The sequence below is a fragment of the Crinia signifera genome, chromosome 4 (assembly GCF_055691185.1).
Source record: "Crinia signifera chromosome 4, ASM5569118v1, whole genome shotgun sequence".
Classification (NCBI taxonomy): Eukaryota; Metazoa; Chordata; class Amphibia; order Anura; family Myobatrachidae; genus Crinia; species Crinia signifera.
The window spans coordinates 308,095,271-308,112,424 of NC_139220.1; the positions used below are offsets into that span (position 1 = coordinate 308,095,271).

At 46.0% G+C, this 17,154-nt stretch overlaps 1 protein-coding gene across 1 annotated transcript in view; it reads right to left on the reverse strand.

The window, feature by feature from the left end:
* DENND1C (DENN domain containing 1C) overlaps positions 1-13,614 on the reverse strand; it is a 54,093-nt gene extending 40,479 nt beyond the window's left edge. Inside the window, exons 1-2 of the mRNA XM_083185388.1 lie at positions 13,392-13,614; positions 886-950 (exon numbers count right to left, since the gene is read on the reverse strand). Coding sequence (XP_083041514.1) covers positions 886-950; positions 13,392-13,408 — 82 coding nt within the window. The 5' untranslated portion in view covers positions 13,409-13,614. The remainder of the gene's footprint in view (positions 1-885; positions 951-13,391) is intronic.
* Positions 13,615-17,154: the final 3,540 nt, after the last annotated feature.

A 17,154-nucleotide genomic window follows, 5' to 3' on the forward strand; every position in this document is an offset into this window, starting at 1 on the left:
CAATGCCATTTTTTTGCTGTTGTATATTAGCTGTAACATTAGCTGTATGTCTGTACCATCATTTCTTAAAGTCTTTTACTGTACGATGTACTGTAGATTGCAGCCTTACCAACCAGACAGTAGGAGGTAACAGTTATGTTTTTCTCATAAAATTGACATATGTGAGGAGCTTTGTAATGTGTATAAGGTAATGGGGATGAGGTGGTATCCCGTTAGCTTTGCCTAGGGCACCGAGAATATTTTCATCTTGATTATTTCATGGATCTGTTATCATTTTTAATGATAAAAATTTTTCTTTAATGTTACTTTTCAGTCTACGACCTCCAAGCTAAAAAAAAAGTGTCCCCCTTGTTTTTAAAACATGACCTTTCTGGAAACTATTCCTAACGTTTATATATTGCTATATCTTCCACATTGTCAGTCAGAGCTGTGTGGTGTGGTACGAGTTGTCTGAATGACCAGTAGGGATGGCCATCGACCATCGATGATTTAAAATCATCGATGGTTCATGGCCGATGTCGAATACTTTTGCCATCAATGGGGGAGAACCAGATGGTTTCCCTCCATCGATGGAATAGCAAAACGATGTTTTGCTTCTTTTTTTTTTATCCAAAGTGTAAGGACACGGAGCATAGTGCCAGTTATTATTATAGCATTGCAAGGCACCGCGTGCTCCTTACATAACGAGGTATAACCTGCTAAAACAGGATTTACCAATCTTAACTTGAAAACACATTCCTGTACATAGAGAACCATTCATGGCTTTCACAGTTAGATCTATAAAAATATGACCACAAAAGGCATTGTTCTTTGCCACAGTATACACAGAAAAATAAAGTGCTATAGGGGTGGAATATACAAAGAAATAGAGTGGGAAGAACCTACCTTTGTCCAAAGATGTGGGGCACAAAACCTCGAAGTATCCTTCAAAGATTTTCTCTGGGTTCTCCCTGCAATAGAGTAAATAGTGTATGACAGCGGCGTAGCTACGTTTTGGGCGCCCCCCCCCCCCCCCCCCCCGCCGCCCATTCAAACCCCCCCAATCCCCCGCAGCCTTACCTTTCGCGCTAGTCCTGGCGGCTCCGTTCTTCTGCTGAGGACCACCACAAAATGGCCGCCCCCATACAGCAGATAGTTTCAGAGAACTGTGTGCTATATGGGGGTGGCCATTTTGTGGTGGTCCTCAGCAGAAGAACGGAGCCGCCGGGACCAGCGAAATAGGTAAGCCTGCGGGGGATTGGGGGGGAGGTGTAACTATAGCACCGCAGCCCCCGGCGCCCCCATATGCACAGCGCCCCCCCCCCCCACGGTGGCGGGGGCTGCGGTGCTATAGTTACACCACTGGTGTATGAGAAACACCAGGTTCTGCATACAGTATGGGGGTCATTCTGGTTGATTGCGAGTCCACCAAACCCCGCCTTGCGAATGGTGGCCCGACCTCCACCCATTCACAAGGGCGATTCGTGCGCAGGGCCAGCGACTGGATGTTGCACAGTAACGCAGTAAAGCGACTCTCAAGTCACTTATATATGCGTGGACGCTCGGGAGGAAGTGGGTGGGCAGTTGACATACGGTGATGTCAGCTGCCCGCCCCCCCCGCACCCGCGTCATTGGCCCATTAGCATGAGAACTCCCAGCGTTCTCATGGAAACGCACCTGAAATGATGGGCGTGCCCATGTGCACCACCGCCTGACACCCCTCTCCACCCATTACCTGGCGAACATCCTGTTTACCACAGGGTTGACGACTTTCAAAAAATCCTCTCCGGGAGAAGCCCGGAGAAGAATCTTGCATTACGAGTTTTGGGGGCGGGGCTTAACTGTGACATCATTAAGCCCCGCCCCCATCACGACAAATAGCCGCAATAACTGATATCCATGGAGGGGGCGGGGCTAAAACGTCACGATTGTGCCGTTTTAGCTCCGCCCCCTCCCCTGAGACCCACGGATTGTGGCATATAAATGCCGCAATCGGGGGGCTCAGTGGGGGTCCCCCTGATTTCGGGAGGGTTGCCCACCCTTCCGGGGGCCGGGAGGAAGGACCCCATTTTCGGGAGACTCCCGCAAATTCCGGGAGGGTCGGCAACCCTGGTTTACCATGGACGCACATACCCGGCGTATGCACATGTGCAGAAATGACCCTGCGCATGCAAATACGCCCACCATTGACGCCTATGCGAAGATTCTGGTCCATGTGAACGGACCAGAATAAAGACCTATGTCTGCAGTTATACAGAAGACACACCAATACCATTGTCATCCATAAACATGGCATAGCCAAACGGACGGATTTATTGCACGTCTTAATGGCCAGCTGTCAGGAATTGCGGTTATCGCAGTAATTGCACTGTCCGCGCGCATCACTTACCGCCGGTGCACTCTGTGCCGCAGAGTGACCGCTGGAGTTGTTTGGTATGATGTCCCTTTCTCTGTTTCTCACATGGTTACATGTCGCTCAACATAATTTCCAAACAGTACTGGGCGTGAACAGAACACCGCCATGACACCCGCGGCTCACCTATCCAGTAACCCCAGTGAACCAAGGTGTGATCACATGACACAGGTAGAACCAAGTAAACTCTCTACCTGGTTTTGCTCAAATTGCTGCCAAGCCCAGCAACCAATCAATAGGCACCTATGGGGATGTAAGTAGGCCTCCCACAATCCCCCAGTGCCTTGAAATGTTGTCTTCATCCTGTGTTTGTTCCAGTGAAGTTCTCCCAAGGCTCCAGGCTCTTTCCAGTATACAAGGTATTCGGATTCTGCTGCTGCTTACCTCCTGATTATTCTCCTGCCGACAGATTGACGAGCTCCACCATTCCTGCTTAGTATTTGCAAGACTGTGCCTGGTCCAGGGTTCCTCAGCACAGACCAGCCTGTACCATCGCCATAGGCGAATCTAGAGGGTAGTCCGGGGGTGCACAGGACCACCCATTTTGTAGCTGAGGGATGGGGCTTTCCAACGAGCCCAGCCCCGTGTCTCTAGGCCCCTGGGAACCGGAGATACTGCGAGGCAAAGCTGGAACGTTTTCCCTATAGGATAACATGGGACCCGGTAATTCCGACCCCCACCTAGTTCAACGGCTGCCAGTTCCCCCTTCGGCATCACTGAAGCTCGAAGTTGATCTCAGTCGAACCCAAATCGCTGGGCCTTCAATCTGATACCAGGCTGGATCCATATGGGTTAATTCAGGGCTGGGCAACACCGGCCCTCCAGATGTTAGTGAACTACACATCCCAGGATGCTTTCTATTAGTTTTGCTATGTGGCTATGCTGAAACTGATGCAAAGCATCCTGGGATGTGTAGTTCACTAACATCTGGAGGGCCGGTGTTGCCCAGCCCTGAGTTAATTGGTTCCAGGGATATTGAGGTTAAACCGTTTTTTTTTTTTCATTTCTTAAATGTAATTTCATGACTGTTTATGTTCTTTGAGGGCAGCTTTCTCTGGAACCAAACAGCCCAGTTTCACAGGACCAAAATCATTCTAAGCCAACTCAAAAGTTCTTCAATATGATACTGGTCTCATGTAAATGGGTCAGTTGGTTCCGAAGATATAGCTGGTTGGTTAAAGGGGGGTAGGGAGAGGGGAGTGGTTGTCTCTCCCCCTCACACCAGGAAATGCAGGGACTAGGCTGGTGTATAAGGGGTCAGCCTGGGAATGTCCCTGCATGATCCTGGGACCATATTCCTGGGTAAATCCCTGCATTTTCTGTTGTGAAAGGGGTATTATTTCAAACAGCCGTGACCTGCAGTGCTCTGAATACAGCCGGGCAGCCCCCTGCTCTCTGCCCAGCTGTCACCCCTGCAGCTTTTGCTCCAATTCTTCTCCCCGCTTTCACCTTCGCCCCCCCTTTAATCATGTGGTGCCGGCGCCCGGCGTGCTCCCCCGACGTCACGCACAACAACAGCGCGCACAATATTTCAAATGTCCACTCGGCTAGAGGGGACACCAGGAGGGGAGTGGGAGCGTGCTCTGCGCTGCGCTCTGTTCCTCCCCCCATAGAAGCAGCTGCATCGCTCTCCATCTCTCCCTGCAGCAGCAGAGAAGGCTCATATAAAAATTTACAGTAAGTGGCACTTTTGGGGGCATTGCTTAAGGGATGCTACAAGTGGCGGTATGTGGGGGCATTACGCATAATGTGTAGCTTAATGTGTAAGGGGCATGACGGTGTGCAGCATCATGTGGAAGCAAATGTGTGGGGATATGGACTATCACCACTAGGTGGCGCTGCTCCACTCAACAATGAATTTACAATAAGGCAATATTGAAAATTAAAAAATCCTTCTTTTAATAAAAAGGTCATATATTATATACAATAAAAATGCGCATTTCATAACACTCAAAAAGGACATACAAGACATACAACACATAAAACATGGGCTGGCTGTGAGGCTTATATGGCTGCACTATTGGCTTTGTGCTATCTTGCACTTGATGGTTTTCCTCTCCTTAATCAGGGGAAACAGGCTCCAGGTCTGGGTCCACCCCAAGCAATTCCAAGTCCACAGTGGGGTATTTGTAATCCAATGTGCAGGTGGCTGGCAACAAAAAAGGGGGCTAACACGGGCTGCAGAACGCGTTTCTCCGCCTCCTACTCGGCGGCTTCCTCAGCTGTATGCCCCATATTTCACTCTGTCTGTTTTTTTGCCACCTGCACATTGGATTACAAATACCCCACTGTGGACTTGGAATTGCTTGGGGTGGACCCAGACCTGGAGCCTGTTTCCCCTGATTAAGGAGAGGAAAACCATCAAGTGCAAGATAGCACAAAGCAGCGCTCAGATATAGGACCTGGACTTCCACTTTCCCCCCCACAAGGGAGAACTACAGTAGATGCGGGACTGGTAACTATTGCTCATTATGGAAATGTGATATTGTCTTAGCCAATAGTGCAGCCATATAAGCCAGGGTTGCCGACCCTCCCGGAATTTGCGGGAGTCTCCCGAAAATCGGGTCCCCCCTCCCGGCCCCTGGAAGGGTGGGCAACCCTCCCGGAATCAGGGGGACCCCCACTGAGCCCCCCACCCGATCGCGGCATTTAAATGCCGCAATCCGCGGGTCTCAGAGGAGGGGGCGGAGCTAAAATGGCACAATCGTGTCATTTTAGCCCCGCCCCTCCATGGAGATCAGTTATTTCGGCTATTTGCCGTAATGGGGGCGGGGCTTAATGACTGCAATGTTAAGCCCTGCCCCCAAACTCTTCATGAAACATTCCTCTCCGGGCTTCTCCCGGAGAGAATTTTATGCAAGTCGGCAACCCTGATGTAAGCCTCACAGCCAGCCCATGTTTTATGTGTTTCATGTTGTATGTCTTGTATGTCCTTTTTGAGTGTTATGAAATGCGCATTTTTATTGTATATAATATATGACCTTTTTATTAAAAGAAGGATTTTTTTAATTTTCAATACTGTCTCATTGTTGAGTGGAGCAGCGCCACCTAGTGATGATAGTCCATATCCCCACACATTTCCTTGGTTTTTTTCTGACAGAGTCACACATACACTGCAGCCCCACTTAACCATATGATATATTTAAGGGTCTGATCCCCCTGTCTATAACAGACAGCGCTACTGAGTGAGTATTCACTCCCCTTTTTCATCATGTGGAAGGGGCATTATGTGTGCAGCATCATGTGTAAGAGGCATTATGTGTGCAGAATCATGTGTAATGGGTACTATGGTGTGCAGCATCATGTGTAAGGGCCATTATGTGTGCAGCAACATGTGTAATGGGTACTATGGTGTGCGGCATCAAGTGTAATGGGTACTATGGTGTGCGGCATCATGTGTAATGGGTACTATGGTGCGTGGCATCATGTGTAATGGGTACTATAGTGTGCGGCATCATGTGGAATGGGTACTATAGTGTGCGGCATCATGTGTAATGGGTACTATTGTGCGCGGCATCATGTGTAATGGGTACTATGGTGTGCGGCATCATGTGTAATGGGTACTATAGTGTGCGGCATCATGTGTAATGGGTACTCTGGTGTGCGGCATCATGTGTAATGGGTACTATGGTGCCATCAAGCAAGGAGCACGTAGGTAAGCAGCACTTATGTGGCAAATATGTAATGGGCATTATGGTTTGTTATATAGTATGTAATGGGCATCATGATGTGTGGCACAATGTGTAATGGGCATTATGGTGTGTGGCCTTATGTGTAATTGGCATTACGGCGTGTGGCTTTATGTGTAATGGGTATTACGGAGTTTGCTAAAATGTGTAATGGGCATTACTGTGTATGGTCTAAAGCAGTGTTTTTCAACCAGTGTGCCGTGGCACACTAGTGTGCCTTGAGCTGTTCTCAAGTGTGCCCCCACATCTAGAGATACCCAAACCAGTTTACAGCCACCACCAGTTCAAATGTTATTGACTGGTCTCTTCTTTTCATGTAAAGGGCCAATGTATTTTATTTTTGTTACCTGTGGGGATCAGTGTGATTGTTTTTAATGTGGGGGCCAATAGGTTTTTTTTTTTTCCTGTGGTGGCCAATGTGTTTTGCCCTGTGGAGATCTCATGGTGTGCCTTGGCAAATTTAAAGTCTTATTTAGTGTGCCGCGAGGTAAAAAGGTTGAAAATCACTGGTCTAAAGTGTAATACCACACCCCTTTTTGTGATGCCATGCCTCCTTCCCATGAGGCCACACCCCATTTTTTGACGCGCGGCCGCGCAAAGGTCCCCCTACTGTTATGTCTAGATCTGGATCCACCCATTACCATAATTCTAGATTCGCCTATGACCAACGCTATCCAGCCTGAGTTGCCTGTGTCATCGATAACCAGCACAATATACCTGTGTCATAGGTACCCAGCCCGATATACATTTGCCATCGGTACCCAGCCTGATTTACCTGTGCCATTGTTATTCAGCCCGATACAACCCAGTACCATAGGTAACCACTCAATCTATTCCTGTATCATCGGTTCATAGAATTCTACCGTTATCTGAATATATCACTTCAAAGACTGTTTCTCATACACATGCTTGGACTCAGGCTGAGGGCTGCGACCTGCCTGTTGGGAGCAGCAGATTCCATAGTCCCTGTGGGACTTCCTGGTTAAGACCACCGGTGGCTTTAGACTCCGCACCTCTGCCAGAGTATTTGCCAATTCCCTGTTCACCTGTGCCCTCCATGTTCCAGTACTCATATCTATATCAAGTCTCCCCAGTTCCGTTACCCATCTGTGTCTACTGACCCACTTTGGTCACAGCCGGGAACACAGCCCCCCCCCCTTCAGGGTTGACTCATGAAAAAGTGGACAGGAGGTTTTCAGTTTTTGGGGTGTTTATGTTGACACCTTTAGACATGGACCCACAATTACTGTGGGTCACGTCACTGGCCATTGGTCGGGCCTGGTGCTCTCTTAGCAAGCTTTACTGTTCTCAATTGTAATCCAAGTGGATGGTATGGAAAAGTCCAAAATAGGAAAAAAAATATTGTGAAAAACTTTTTAATGTAATTTTTTTTTACATAAGTGGATGTATTGCTGCACCTTTGGATGTTTTTGTTGGACAGGCTACGCCTCACCCCAACCTCTGACTCTGATGAGTGCTGGAATCTTTCGATGAGAAAAGGTCAACACGGCAATGGTCAACACATGTGCTTTGCCCCAGTGTACCACGTCCCCTCGCAAATTTTTTTTCTCCTACCACATCATAGTGGATGGTAGGGCATGAAATACTGACTGTTGGTACATGTTGGCTAAAAAAACATGAAAAACTCATGATTGTGTCGACCTTCCAACCCTGTCGACCTTAGCCATGCCGACCTATTTCAAGTGTCGACCTAAGGCCTGATGGCTTTCAGGGGTAACATCTTCCCTCCCAAATGATAGAATGTGATCATGTGACTCTCCAGAATCCTAATGAGTTCAAACATTCTGATCCCAACCACCGCCCAGCTGTAGAGAATGTGATCATGTGACTCTCCAGAATCCCAGTAAGTTCAAACATTCTGATCCCAACCACCGCCCAGCTGTAGAGAATGTGATCATGTGACTCTCCAGAATCCCAGTAAGTTCAAACATTCTGATCCCAACCACCGCCCAGCTGCAGAGAATGTGATCATGTGACTCTCCAGAATCCCAGTAAGTTCAAACATTCTGATCTCAACCACCGCCAAGCTGTAGAGAATGTGATCATGTGACTCTCCAGAATCCCAGTAAGTTCAAACATTCTGATCTCAACCGCCGCCCAGCTGAATATTCCAGGCCAAAAAAATAAGTAAAAAAAAGTCTATCCCTGAGCGCAATCCCTGTATTAAAGGTCAGATTTGATTCATTTCACATATCGTGTATGGAACACAATAATAATAATAAAAAAAATATTACAACACCAACAAACAACTGTAATGAAGTCCGAGTCCGGTGGTCGTGCGGGATGCTGGCCGAACTCAGAGCTTTTTTAAAGGGTTGATCATTTACAAGGCCCCATACACTAGGCAGACTTGTCCTAAGGACAAGTTGGGCCCGATTTCCCTTGAGCTCCCCCGGCAGCTACCGGGAGGGCTCACATACGATTTGGCACTTTGTTGCTCTCTCAGCCAATCAGCGGTCGCCCATTCTTTTGTATTGGAGTTTTCAAATCTCCTGCCAGCCGCGGATGTAGATCAGACAGAGCGCCTCTCCTGCCTGGCACTTCTCTGCTCTGCAGACAGGTGTGTGCCAGCGGTGTGTCATACACCTATGGACCATATTGGATACAATACATCGCGGGTGCTAAAAAGCACCCACATTGTGCTGCTGATCACTGCACATATGATTTATCTTCTGTGCAGCATGTCCGACCTCCAACTCCGATCTAATACCGCACATCGGATGAAATGTCATACATACTTGATTAGGGCCAATTTCACCCCATATCTCAGCCATATTCCCCCGGAATCGCTTGAATTCAGGCCCAAATCGCATAGAGTATGGGGGCCTTAAGTTTGGCCGGTCTTCCACTCTTTCTCCCTGTCACACTCTGTCTCCTCCTACCTTACACTGTCATCCTCTCCCTGTCACCCACTGCCGTGTTTCATATTACGAACTTGGGATGGGGAGGAAAAGGGGGGCCTAAATTATATTTTTGCACCTGGGCCCACAACCCACAAGCTCATCCACTGGTCAATAATTCTGTTTCCATAGGAAGATAATGTGTACAGGTCAATTGTAGCAATCTAGTATTTCAGCAAAAAAAGAGAAAAAATTAGTAGCTCTAGGGCTACTGAAGAGCGCTAGCTAAGCAGGGTCACAGAGTCACACCGAATAGAATATATACTCTTAAAAGGATTCACAGTGTAATGTTTACACATCAATTGTTAATTACTGAAACAGGTTTGCAGCTTCTTATCAAAAGGTGTGTGGCCTTTTTAAAAACGAAACAGAAAGAGGATAAGCAACCGACACCTAGGTGTATGTTGCTTTTAAGAAGCGCAGTTCTGTTCAGTAATTATGACACAGTGATATTTAGTAAAAAATGAAAAAATATTTATTTAAAATATCAGAAACATATATTATTATTTCATTATAGAATTGTGTGTCTAGTCTGTCTATGTTGATATTGTGCACAATTCTATAATGAAATAATAATATATGTTTCTGATATTTTAAATAAATATTTTTTCATTTTTTACTAAATATCACTGTGTCATAATTACTGAACAGAACTGCGCTTCTTAAAAGCAACATACACCTAGGTGTCGGTTGCTTATCCTCTTTCTGTTTAGTATTCCAGCAGGCAATTCTTATGGTGTACCTCTCTGCAGTGGTGGATTCAGGGGGGGGGGGGGGTAGTGCACCAAGGCACGCCCCCCCCCCCCCCATCATTATTAAGGACTACTGGCTGTCAGTCAGTAAAAGCACAGCGTGGCCCCAGCCACCAACTGCCATTCCAAACTGACTCACTTGCAGTTGGTGCAGTTTGGAATGGCAGGCACTGTGGTATATTGTGATCTGGGGTAGCACTGTGGTATACTGCGATCTGGGAAGGCACTGTGGCATACTGTGATCTGTGATGACATCAATGGCCCCTTCAAAATGTTGCTTTTGGGCTCATAAAATTACGCACTTGTTCTTTTAAAGAAAAAAAAAAAAGGTATTTGACAAAGAGATCCCCAGGAGTTATTGAGAAAGAACATTTAATCTGCTTTTGCCTCGCAAATGCAGTTTAAGTTCCAACAAGGGGCGGCAACGATGCAATGGACCATTGACGGGGCAGGCCCAACCGTTTTCTGGGCGTGGCCTGGAAAATACAGGATGTCCGGCCCCTCAGGGAGGGCTGTGGGGGCTGAGCAGCTGCTAAAACCCTAAACAGGGGCGGCTTAAACCTGTCTTCGCAACTGTCACGCGGAGCGAAGCACTTGCATTTTAGCAATGTGCTGCAAATTTTTGTGGGCACATTGTGGGGAGGGACCGTTGGGTGGGAGGGCCTCGCCCTGTGCTGCGGGTCCCCCTACTGCCGCCAGTTGTACTTTTGCAAAATTTAGCAAAAATACCTTTGTTCTGTAATACTTCTCAGGTTTTTTTTTGTTTTTTGCCTTGACCCAAATGCACCTGCAATTTATCTTCTCCCCAAAAAATGAGACCTGCAGATGCCCAATGAATCATATTACAGTATAGGGCGATACTAGATCTCCTTTTTGGCTGTGCCCCACCAGAACATTAAGGAGTGCTCTTCAAAATATCCCCTCCCCATCGCTTTATCTCCTTCCAGTAACCTCGCCCCGCACAGTGCAATCTGTACTTTGCACTGCACTGTAGCTACTGCATATATACCTGAGAATGACTCATTGGTACTTATGTAATATCTGGGCTCCCGTTTTTTTTATGAGACCGCGTCCCCTCGCGGGGCTCGCTGCGCTCGCCACACTATATAATATCAACTCCATGCGTACTTGGATAGTAGGGGTATGAAAAAATGGGGTGCATTTAACATGGGAGCCCAGATAATACATAAGTACCGACTCATTTTATGCATGAAATAAAAAGAGAAAAAAACCATTGTGTGAACCAAACGTATTAGTGCATAAAAAATAAAATCTAAATTTTACCAATAAGTCTGGTTTTCTTGTGTTTTTTTTATGTTGTGTTTGTGGTATCGTACCTCGCTCACCTCATGTTGAGGGTAGAGGAAACATAAAAAGGGGATGCAGTTAAAATCCCGGCGGTCGGGATCCCGGCGTTCAGAATCCCGACGCCGGAATCCCGACCGCCGAAATGCCGACACATTCTCCCTCCTGGGGTGTCCACGACACCCCTGGAGGGAGAATAAATTAGTGTGCCGAGCGTAGCGAGGCACGGGGCCCGCTGCGTGGCGAGCGCAGCGAGCCCGCAAGGGGGGGCGATCCACGTCCCCCCCTTGTCGGCATTTCGGCTGTCGGGATTCCGGCGTCGGGATTCTGAACGCCGGGATCCCGACCGCCGGGATTCAATACTGAATCCATAAAAATGTATCTTTATTTCCTACAAGATTTATATATATATATATATGCAAGTTCGTGAGGAGGCACTCCGATGAAACAATCGTTGATGGGTTGCAATGGGTATTTGAATATTCCGGTGCCCGCCTGGTTAAACCTTGGCTGGTAGCCAAAAATGCAGAGGGGGGGTGGCGGCACTCGTAAATAACTGGAGACCACACTGGGAATTGACCGACGTTTCTGTGCCGTCTGGCACTTTTATCAAGGTGCAGGAACCTGCACCTTGATAAAAGTGCCAGACGGCACAGAAACGTCGGTCAATTCCCAGTGTGGTCTCCAGTTATTTACGAGTGCCGCCACCCCCCCTCTATATATATATATATATATATATAATACACAATATCTCTAGAGTTTGCGCTAAGCAGAGTCGGTCGCTTTATAACACTTGATCTCCTACTAGAGAGATCCACAACCAATAGTCAAACCAATAGTGTTATGTAGCGCCCTATACAATTGATCAAGATACTTCCAGTCTTTCCTTTATAATACAATTACCATCAACATTTTTCAATATACAACATTTATTAAAACATTTAAAACAAAATGCAAATGCAAGTTTTGAGACAAATTTTCTAATACAGACGTTTTCTTTAGATTTACAGATCGTGATGGTTTTCAAAGGTTACCCAACGCGTTTCGTCTCTTTATGAGACTTCATCAGGGGTGAACAATTTAATATCAGATCTACAAAGTAGAATATAATTTTAAAATTTCATAGGAAAGACAAATATAAGCATATTTACAACTATAATTCAAAGCGAATTTATAGAAGGAGGGAGGAGAACAGAAGAGGACAATAAGTGCATATATACACATATCATTTAGCAAACCATGTTGATTTAAATATTGGAATGAGGTGAGGAAACAAGAAAGACTCTGCATCCAAAATTGGTATTAAATGTTCATATCACCACCCATTTTTAAGTGATTATATAGAATATTACTGTACCCTTAATAGGTCTTTTATCGGAACAAAAGTCTTGCTATTTTGCAGTAGTACAAGGTCCGTTTAAAAGCTCAAGTTTTTAACTAAAAATAAATATAAATATAGAATAGCATAAGGGTATATATATAGGTATACCTATATATATACCCTTATGCTATTCTATATTTATATTTATTTTGCTACTTGTTTGAAAAGAACATTAATTACCGTGAGTGGGGTACGCCCGTCTTACCTTGATAACAACATCAGCATGAATATATATAACATATACTTGTAGGAAATAAAGATACCTTTATATGTTTCCTCGACCCTCACCGCGAGGTGAACAAGGTACGAAACCACAAACACGACATTAAAAAACACAGGAAAACCAGACTTATTTGTGCTAAGTGTTATTTGTTTGTGCACTAATACTTTTGATTGGTTCACACATATTGTTTTTTTTTTTTCTCTTTTTATTTCATGCATAAAATAAGTCATTAATGAAAATGATCCTATTGAATTGGACATATTCACATCTTTTGGAAAAACAAACCTCATCACTGAAAGAATTTCTCCAAACCTGCAAAGGGACAAATTGTATTCACAATTTTTGGACACTTTATATATATTTTTTTATTTACAGCGCCAGAGGATGACACTATTACTCACTGCTTATACCTTACTCCACCCAACTCCCCCTCTGCAGTATCTACTCCGTAACTTCAGGCTCTTTGGTGAGAATCTAGGTGCACCACCAAGGATTTTGCTCTGTGCAATGGCTATTTTGCAAAGCATAACCGTGACCGGTTGTGTTCCGTCGTGATACACGGTGCTTCACACCTCCGTAATGAACACCATAACTCTCTGCAGATGTATATCAGTGTACAGTCAATGGCTGGACTAGGAATCAGCAGAATAAAGTGAAAGAGGAAGATGTGAGCGAGCTCTTGTTAGAAGGGAACAGAAATAAATCTAAATGGGGTGACAGGTTCTTACTTAATTCTGGAGCCCATGATGTTGGTGCACGGTCTCCTGTGGACGTGTGAATCTTACAGGCTTATATCATCGTCGCTGTGTCTGGTCTTGCTGTGCCCCTGTGTGGCGCGCTCGTCATGGCAAAGTCTAGCCTCTTCACTAGGTCCCAGGGCAATGGTCCTGACTGCTGGACCAGGTTTGCAGATTGTGGAGGTTTTAGACACAGCGGTGGCGAGCGCAGCTTGTCAAATTTCCTGTGTGGGTTTGAAGAGGAAGTTGTGTGACATGGCATTAAAATGCAGAATATGCTGTAGCTGTACGTACCTGTGCAAAGCCGGGACAGACAGACACAGGGCCATATTATCTGTTAGGCTGAATCCTAGGGGGCCCAGCAGGGACTAGCGGCCCATCATGTTTTTCTGCTAAGGCACTGTTACCTGCACCCTAAGGCTCCGATGGTTAAAGGCACTTTGCAATCGGCACCATAGCAACTTCAAGCTGAGGTTTCTTTTGAGACAAGGGAGGGGGGGGGGGGGGGGGGAGGGGGAAGAGACAGAGGACCGGTAGCACTGAAAAGGGAGAATGACTGTTTGGTGCAATAAGAGGGTCAGCAGACTGTGGGTCTATTTACTAAGCCTTAGATAGAGATAAAGTGGAGAGTGATAAAATACCAGCAACTCAGCTCCTAACTGTCATGTTTTACAGGCCGGTTTGTTGCTACTTTATCTCTCCACACTTTGAGTTTTACGCACTAAGAGAGATCTAGTTGAAGGCAATAAAGTACCAGCCAATCACAGATACATAGACATTTATCTAATAAGAGGAGAGTTCTGTTGAGGATGGATGTTGCTGTGGGCAGCCAATCAGATTAAGAGCCAGGTGCACTAAGCTTCAAAAGTGATAAAATGGAGAGCGATAATCAACCAAACAATGACAGTAAGTGTTCTTTATAAAGCTTTATTTCAAATCCTAACACATTTGCACAGAAAGTTTAGAAAGCGCCCCCTGCTGCCTGGACATAGTAACAGCAACACCAAGGTTCCTGTGAATGCAGCCTGTCCATTCGGTTAAGGGTCATACACACGCTGGAATGTGTGCTAGCCTTTTGTGCTAAGCGATTTAGGCTAGGCTATTTCCTTAGAAAAAAAATGAAAGGACATGCAACCTAGATTGCATGCACTTATCAACGGGCGCAGTCGTGCTCAGTGCAAGAATAATAATGAGTATGTATATTGCTACAATAGCAGAATTTATTTAAAAATTCATAACATAAAAAAATTGGAAGTGCACTTCATTTACAATTGTTAACAAGGACAGACAAGACAAACAACACACAACATATAGAGGCTTATTCTATGAGGCTGGAAATAAGGCTCTGACTTATAGGCATAAAAGTCTCACTTTTGGCAAGGCATATATATGTATATAGTTACCAGTCCCGCATTTTATATTCAGTCATCCTTGGTGGCAATGGAAATAATTTTGTTCCCCTGGGATACAGTCCACTATGTATGGGGTCTAAGGCAACACTCCTCACTCAGTGTTACCAGAGGTGCTCTCCGGAAGTTTTCTTCAGAGAGGGAGATGTCCACACCACAGCCACAGGTGATCTACTTGTATAAAACGCCCCTTGGTGGACAGGCACAATACGCGTTTCTCCGCCTGTGTATAGCATCAGCGGCTTCCTCAGTTGTTCCACACATTTAGGGCCATGGTTGAAATCGATAAAGATGGTCATACACTGATCGGGCCTATAATTGCACGTAGTTGTCTACAACCGAGCGCCAGTTGCCTGTCAAACATTAAAAAATCTCTCAGCATGCCAAAGTGTTGTTATTATGTATTCGGATCTGACAGTGCATACACTCCCACAGTGGGTGAGATGTTTCAAACCTATGTGAGGCATTAAGGAGAGAGGTAAAGTCCCAACCAATCAGCACCTTACTGCCATGTTACAGGCAGTTTTTGAAACAAAAATGACAAATAGGGACTGATCAGTTGGTACTTCATCTCTCTCCAAGCGTTAATACATCTCCCCCGGTCTATGGTCATCACCGTTATCACTATAGACTCCCTTCTTTCGTGGTGAGTTAATGAGATATCTTCAAATGTTGCTGAAGACCTGCAAAGCCAAAGCAGCAGAACAGGCCGCACTGAGGAGCTCTGTGGCTTTCAAGGTGTCACAGGAAGCCGTCTCTGTATCTACTCAGAGCCTCTAATCTGACAGAGCGCGGCGGCGACGGCAGCTGGGGCTGAAGCACGATACATGTAAAAATCGAATTATATTAAAAAATATATACATTTACTAACCAAATAATAATAACCAGGGCTATTTTTCAGCAGGCTCCAGCAGGAACTGAGGCCCTTATTCTAGTTCACTCTTTCTGACAAAATCCTTCTAAAGCCCCGTACATACGGGGGAGATATATTGCTCAGTTTATCCTTTTCATCAGCGACCAGAGATGGTCTCTGATGAAAAAGAAACTGCCGGGGGAGCCGCAGAGGTAATTAGCTGGTCACAGGAGCATGTTCCTGCGACCAGCGATCACTACAGGGGTAAATACGGGAGCGCGCACCCGGCGATATATCGCCGGTGCACACTCCCATCGTGGGCAATATGGTCGCTTAGCGACCATATTTCCCGCGATTTTACACAAAATTGCCCCCGTGTGTACGCACCTTTAGATGGACAAAACCATGTACACTGCAGGTGAGGCAGGTGTTACTTGTGCAGAGATAATTAGATTTGGGTGGGGTTTTACTTCAAAGTGAGATCTATATTGCAGTGTAAAAATAAAGCAGCCAGTATTTACCCTGCACAGAAACAAAATTACTCACCCAAATCTAATTCTCTCTGCACATTTTAAATCTTCCCCCCCCTGCAGTGCACATGGTTTTGTCCATCTAAGAAGGATTTTGTCAGAAAGAGTGAACTAGAATAAGGGCCTCAGTTCCTGCTCCTTACTGCTGAAAAATAGCCCTGATAGTAACAATAGTTAAATTAAAAATATATATATAAAAAAAAAAACATATAATTCAATATGAAATTGTTAATTTGATTACTGGTTATGGAGTGCTATGCTCAACGGGTGCCGGGCGGGGTCACGTCAGTCAGGATCCCGACAGGCATTTACCCGACGTCGGGATCCCGACTGTCAAAATACCGACAGCCGTCGGCTATTTTCCCTCGTGCGGAGAATGGTATAGGTGGATAGCATAGTGAGCCACCGTGCCTGTAGCGTGGAGAGCGCAGCATGCCCGCAGCATGGAGAGCGCAGCATGCCCGCAGCGTGGAGAGCGCAGCATGCCCGCAGCGTGGAGAGCGCAGCATGCCCGCAGCGTGGAGAGCACAGCGAGCCCGCAAGGGGCTTTGTTGCGCTCGCCATGCTGTATGGATCCGGCCAGTCGGGATCCCGACTGTCGGACCCCTGTACCACACCCCCATCAACCTCCCATTAGGTAGAAATGTTCAGCTAGCATTTAGGGAAAAAAAGTTCCTTGTTTCACACTTAATTATTATTTATTTATTACCAGTTTCTTATATAGCGCACACATATTCTGCAGAGCTTTACAGAGCATATTTGGACACTCACATCAGTCCCTACCCCAGTGGAGCTTACAATCTATATTCCCTACCACATGTACACGCACACAGACATTCTAGGGGTAATTTTGTTGGGAGCCAATTAGCCTACCAGTATATTTTTGGAGTATGGGAGGAAACCGGAGTACCCGGAGGAAACCCATACAAGTTAGGGCGTAGAACCCATGACCTCAGTGCTGT